Here is a 6,429-nt window from a genome sequence, read left to right as displayed (position 1 = left end):
TCACCGCAACCTCCGCCTCCTGGGTTCAGGCAATTCTCCTGCCTCAGTCTCCTGAGTAGCTGGAATTACAGGCATGCACCACCATGCCCAGCTAATTTTTTTGTAGTTTTAGTAGAGATGGGGTTTCACCATGTTGACCAGGATGGTCTCGATCTCTTGACCTCGTGATCCACCCGCCTCGGCCTCCCAAAGTGCTAGGATTACAGGCTTGAGCCACTGCGCCCAGCCCAACAAAAAAACTTTTACATGAATGTTCATTACTCATTATAGCCAGAGGATAGAAACAAACCAAACGTCTTTCAGCTGATGCCTAGAAACACAAATTGTGGGAACATTAATAAGCCATAAAAAGGAATGGAGTATTGACATGCGACAGCGTGGATGAGCCTGGAAAACATCGTGCCAAGTGAAAGAAGCCAGCTACAATCGTCATACGTTGTATGACTCCACTTATATGAGATGTCCAGAATAGACTAATCCACAGTGGCAGAAAGCAGATTCGTGGTTGCCAGGGGCTGAGGGATAGAAGGGAATGGGGAGAGATTGCTAAGAGTTACAGGGTTTCAGGCCGGGCGCGGTGGCTCAAGCCTGTAATCCCAGCACTTTGGGAGGCCAAGGCGGGTGGATCACGAGGTCAAGAGATCGAGACCATCCTGGTCAACATGGTGAAACCCGTCTCTACTAAAAATACAAAAAAATTAGCTGGGTATGGTGGTGCGTGCCTGTAATGCCAGCTACTCAGGAGGCTGAGGCAGGAGAATTGCCTGAACCCAGGAGGCGGAGGTTGCGGTGAGCCGAGATCGCGCCATTGCACTCTAGCCTGGGTAACATGAATGAAACTCCATCTCAAAAAAAAAAAAAAAAAAGAGCTACAGGGTTTCTTTTGTGGGTGATTAAATGCTTTGGAATTAGATTGTGGTGATAGTTGCAAAGCTTTGTGAACGTACTAAAAACTGCCTTATTCACTTTAAAAGGCTGAATTTTATGATATATAAATTATATCATAAAACAGGTAGGGAAAGATTGAAACCAGCCTGGCCAACATGGTGAAACCCCGTCTCTACTAAAAATACAAAAATTAGCCAGGCGTGGTGGCGCATGCCTGTCATCCCAGCTACTCAGGAGGCTGAGGCAGGAGAATCGCCTGAACCGAGGAGGCGGAGGTTGCAGTGAGCTGAGATCAAGACACTGCACTTCAGCCTGGATGACTGGAAAACTCCATCTCAAAAAAAAAAAAAAGGAGGGAAAGAAAGATTGGGAGGTAAACAGGCCTCATGCGGGTGTGTTTCCCTTGCCACCTGCCCCTGTGGACTCAGAGCTGGCTTTGGATAAGGAGGGAGCTAGATCCTAGACACATTTGCTGCCTCCTCTTCTCCCTCCACTCCTCGCCCACACACACACACACACACACACACACACACCACACACACACACCACACACACACAACCACACACACACCACACACACCACACACCACACACACCACACACCACACACACCCACACACACCACACACCACACACACCACACACCACACACCACACACACCACACACCACACACCACACACACCACCACACACACACCACACACCACACACACCACACACCACACACCACACACACACCACACACACACCACACACCACACACACACACACACACACACACACACACACCACACACACACGGGACGGGAGGGACCTGGTTTCTGACAAGCCAGCTCTGAGAAGGGCCCTTGGTCCCTGGAGCTGAAGAGCACGGAACCCTCACCTGGTCCTGCAGGTAAAGGGAGGCTTCAGAGACAGAATTTTCCATGGCGGCCTTGCCCGTCTCTTGGCTCTCCCTCAGCTCGGCCAGCTCCTTCTCGATGTCAGCCACGGTGACTCTGGTGCACGACGAGAGACTCAGATTCCACACTCAGGCCACAGACCCGAGCCCACCCATGCAGAGCCTCAGCCATCAGGGGTGCTGGGAGACCAGACACAGCTAGGGTGTCTCCACCCCACCCCATTGGAGTTTGTTGGCCCAGCCTCTGTCCTGGGAGGCTTCTGGGTGGCGGGACTGGGTACTGCAAAGAGAGGGCTCAGAGGGGCCGTCAGAAGCGGTCTCCTCCGGCCTCTGACCAGGGCCAGAGTCTGAGAAGCTTCTTTTTGCTTTTCTAAGACCTGGTCCCGAGTTGTTTTGGGAACCTGGGGAGCTTCGACCAGTTCCCTGAGCTAGACACGGACAACCTGAAGGGCAGACAATCCAGGCCGAAGACCGTGGTCCCTTCAGGAGCATGAGGGAGCCACTGCCGTCATCATCCCTTTGGCTGAGAATTTGTGATTCCAGGGGACCAGCTGCTCTCAGCGGGGACATTTTTTTTTACCTGAGGACACCCAGCTGCAAGCTCAGGTCGCCAGCTTTCAGTTCCTTCCCTGACTCCCCCTCCAGGATCCTTTGCAGCCTTTCCACCTACAAACCCAGCGAATGAGGAGGGTCAGGCAGGCCTGAGCTCCCGCTTCTCAAGTGTGCCCCTGCAGCCCATGCCAGCCCCCCTTCCCTCTGCTACCCAACCCTCTCCCGCAAAAGCCAGGAGCCTTTGTGGATGTCCATCCACCCATTCATCCATCCCATGGATGTAGAGAGCTGGCGTTAAGAGAATGCATGGGCTGGGCACGGTGACTCACACCTGTAATCCTAGCTCTTTGGGAGGCTGAGGCAGGTGGATCACCTGAGGTCAGGAGTTCAAGACCAGCCTGGCCAACATGGTGAAACCTTGTCTCTACTAAAAAATACAAAAATTAGTGTGGCCTGGTGTCGTGTGCCTATAATCCCAGCTACTTGGGAGGCTGAGGCACAAGAATGGCTTGAACCCAGGGGGCAGGGGTTGCAATGAACCAAGATTGTGTCACTGGACTCTAGCCTGGGCCACAGAGTAAGACTCTGACTCAATTTACAAAAGAGAGAATGACTGAAGATCTAGCAGTCCCTTGCAATGACCTGTGACCCCAGAAAGTCTCACAAACTGGACTCCAAGGCTACCACAGATAATGAAAAGAGCAAAGCCCTTCTGATTTGGCTCAGCTGAATCATAATAGCTTTGAGCATCAGTTTAAAAAAAATTTAGAGACAGGGTCTTGCTCTGTCACTCAGGCTGGAGTGCAGTGGTGTGATCATAGCTTGCTGCAGCCTCAAACTCAGCCTCAAGCAATCCTCCTGCCTCAGCCTCCCAAGTAGCTGGGACTATAGGCATGAACTACCACATCCAGCTAATTTTTAAATTTTTTGCAGAGATAAGGCCTTGCTATGTTGCCCAGGCTGGTCGAGCTCCTGGGCTCAAGTGATCCTCCTGCCTTGGCCTCTCAAAGTGCTGGGATTACAGGCATGAGGCACCGTGCCTGGCCTGAGCATCAGTTTTTAGATCCAGGAAATGAACACGATGATAGCCAAGGTGCATTTCCTATCTGATAGGATGGCAAAGATCTAATCAGATAATAATGAATGAGAAAGGACCGTTTAATCCATAACATATACATGGAAAGTGCTATTAAAAGACAAAGTGATACCGGGCGCAGTGGTTCACGCCTGCAATCCCAGCACTTTGGGAGGCTGAGGCGGGCAGATCACGAGGTCAGGAGATCGAGACCATCCTGGCTAACATGGTGAAACCTCGTCTCTACTAAAAATACAAAAATTAGCCAGGCGTGGTGGTGGGCACCTGTAATCCCAGCTATTCGGGAGTCTGAGGCAGGAGAATCACTTGAACCTGGAGGCAGAGGTTGCAGTGAGCAGAGATCATGCCACTGCACTCCAGCCCTCCAGCCTAAGCAACAGAGTGAGGCTCCGTCTCCCAAAAAAAAAAAAAAAAAAAAAAAAAAAAAAAGGAAAGTGGGTTAACTCTTCCTCACTTTTGCTTTTTCCTGCCGAACTTCTTTGGCTAAAGTCTTTACAGTCTTCACCTGTTCCTGCAGGTCAGGAGGGATGATCTTTTTGACTACGGAAAACAGAGACCTTATGATCAGAGGGGTCAGCGTTCTAGTGAGCCCCCAATCTCTATTTCCAGCCCTTGCAACACTGAAGCTGCCCCAGAGAACGGCAGAACCTATCACTTTATCCTGCATCTCCTGGTGACTGGGAAAGCAGGAGGGGAAGAAGGGAGAGAAGACTGTCCATAGCCCATAAAACATCCACCTGGGGCCTGACATCCTAAAGGGCTTTGGGACAACAGACTCACCAGTTCCATCCACCACAAAAATCTTAATTATTCTCTGGGCTTGGAGTTGGGAATAGACAAATGTTACGTTTTGTTTGGTTTGAGACAGGATCTCACTCTGTCACCCAGGCTGGAGTGCAGTGATAAGATCACAGCTCACTGCAACCTCTGCCTCCCTGGCTCAAACGATCCTCCCACCTCAGCCTCCCGAGTAGCTGTATTACAGGTGTGTGACACCACACTGGCTATTTTTTTGTGTGTAGAGATGGGGTTTTGCCATGTTGCTGAGGCTGGTCTCAAACTCCTGGTCTCAAGTGATCTGCCCGGCTCTGCTTCCTCAGGTGCTGGGATTACAGGCGTGAGCCATTGCTCCCAGCCAAAATGTTAAGTTTAATTCTTCAGCATTCTCTCCCACCCACCTCCCAGTGCTACTGCTTTCTATAACCAGACACTCTCCCCAGCTGCTGTGCAGAGAGCCTGACAAAGCCACAAGCACCCGCTCCACTCCTCTCCTGCGGCTTAGATCTTTCCTTTGCCCACCCATTTTTCTGGACTGCAAAGGCTGTGAGACATGCTGTTTTCAGGGGCTCAGGGAGAAGTCTAGCAGCCAGGAGTTGAGGCCAGGGGAGACCCCCTGAACCCAGAGACGGTGGTTTCTCCTCTGTCGGCAAGAGGCACCCACCCATCTTCGCCAGCAGGAACTGTATCTTCTCCATCTCGGTTTGGCCAGTTTCCTCCTCATCCAGATCCTTCATACTCTCCTTTAGCTCCAGATAGAGGCCGCTGAGCTCTCCCATCAGACGAAACGTTTCCATTGCTGTGGGGAAACTAGAGCTCATTCTACACAGTGAATCACGGTGCACACTCGGGACCTCACTCAACACTTCGCTCCTTTGTGATGACACTCGGCTGAGGGAGTCTGGACTCCTGAAAAGGCTGGTATCTTGGCCTGGGACCATCTGGGCAGCAATTCCAGGCTGGTCTGAGGATTGCGTTCTAATTGGATCCAAACCTTCCTGGCTATGCTGATCAGCACTTAGGTACCTTGGGCCACCATAGCTAGGATGCGTTAAATCACGGCTGTCTGCAAGAGAGAAAGCACGGCTGCGCTGAGCTGCATCTGGGTGTACCTGGTCGTGCTTACCTGGGCCACGTGATGTCAAATGCTGCTGATCTGGGCGTGTAGATTCCAAGTCTGTGCTTACTGGTGTTGGGCCACGCTGGTGTATCAGGGTGCCAGGTTGCATCAAACCTTGCTGATAAGTTTCTGGTGGTACCAAACTCCTTCGGTCTATACCAGGTGATGCCAAACCTTGAGTAGCTAGGAGTGGTGACACCTGGCCATGCTGTTCTCTGCTAGGAGGTACCACACCATGTGGATATGGACGTGCTGATATAAAACCTGTAGGATCTGCCTGGAATGTTGAAGAGCGACGAAGCTCTGTGGCTTGTGCTATCGAGCCTCGATGATATGCACCTGGTTGTCTCAAACCATACTGATCCATTCCAGGCTGCACCAGACCACGTGGGTATGTCCCAGGTTGAAACAAATCATGCACATGTGCGCCAGGCTGGACTGAACCACGAGGATCTGGACCAGGTTGTACCAAACCAGGGGGATAGGCACCAGGTTGTACCAAGCCACGTGGATCTGCCTGACGTTGCACCAAACCTTGCTGATCTATTCCAGGCTGCACCGTACCAAGTTGACCTGCACCAGGCTGGACCAAACCAGGCTGATCTGCACCAGATTGGACCAAACCACTCTGATCCATTCCAGGTTGCACCAAACCATGCTGAACCACTCCAGGTTGGATCAAACCACGCTGAACTGCACCAGATTGTGCCAAACCAGGCTGATCTGCACCAAGTTGTGCCAGACTATGTTGAATTGCACCAGGTTGTGCCGAACCACGCTCATCTACTCCAGGTTGGCCCAAACCAGGCTGGACTGCACCAGGTTGTGCCAAACCACGCTGATCCACTCCAGGTTGTGCCAAATCAGGTTGAACTGCACCAGGTTGTGCCAAACCATGCTGGTCCACTCCAGGTTGTGCCAAACCACGCCGAACTGAACCAGGTTGAGCCAAACCACGCTGAACTGCACCAGGTTGTGCCAAACCACGCTGATCCACTCCAGGTTGTGCCAAACCACGCTGAACTATACCAGTTTGTGCCAAACCATGCTGATCCACTCCAGGTTGTGCCAAACCAGGCTGAACTGCACCAGTT

General features: G+C 51.7%; 2 protein-coding genes across 2 annotated transcripts in view; both read right to left on the bottom strand.

The window, feature by feature from the left end:
- LOC116525624 (glutamine-rich protein 2-like) overlaps positions 1–6,092 on the bottom strand; it is a 15,453-nt gene extending 9,361 nt beyond the window's left edge. Inside the window, exons 1-4 of the mRNA XM_032241597.1 lie at positions 4,880–6,092; positions 3,893–3,978; positions 2,371–2,456; positions 1,773–1,887 (exon numbers count right to left, since the gene is read on the bottom strand). Of these exons, the coding sequence (XP_032097488.1) occupies positions 1,773–1,887; positions 2,371–2,456; positions 3,893–3,978; positions 4,880–5,972 (1,380 nt within the window). The 5' untranslated portion in view covers positions 5,973–6,092. The remainder of the gene's footprint in view (positions 1–1,772; positions 1,888–2,370; positions 2,457–3,892; positions 3,979–4,879) is intronic.
- The window catches only part of LOC116525421 (glutamine-rich protein 2-like), an 11,088-nt gene continuing 10,672 nt past the window's right edge, over positions 6,014–6,429 (bottom strand). Inside the window, exon 5 of the mRNA XM_032241176.1 lies at positions 6,014–6,078. Coding sequence (XP_032097067.1) covers positions 6,014–6,078 — 65 coding nt within the window. The remainder of the gene's footprint in view (positions 6,079–6,429) is intronic.

Source organism: Sapajus apella, unplaced genomic scaffold, assembly GCF_009761245.1.
Source record: "Sapajus apella isolate SASKATOON/1434 unplaced genomic scaffold, GSC_monkey_1.0 scaffold48, whole genome shotgun sequence".
NCBI classification, from domain to species: Eukaryota; Metazoa; Chordata; class Mammalia; order Primates; family Cebidae; genus Sapajus; species Sapajus apella.
This window is presented reverse-complemented; position numbering and strand designations above follow the sequence as displayed.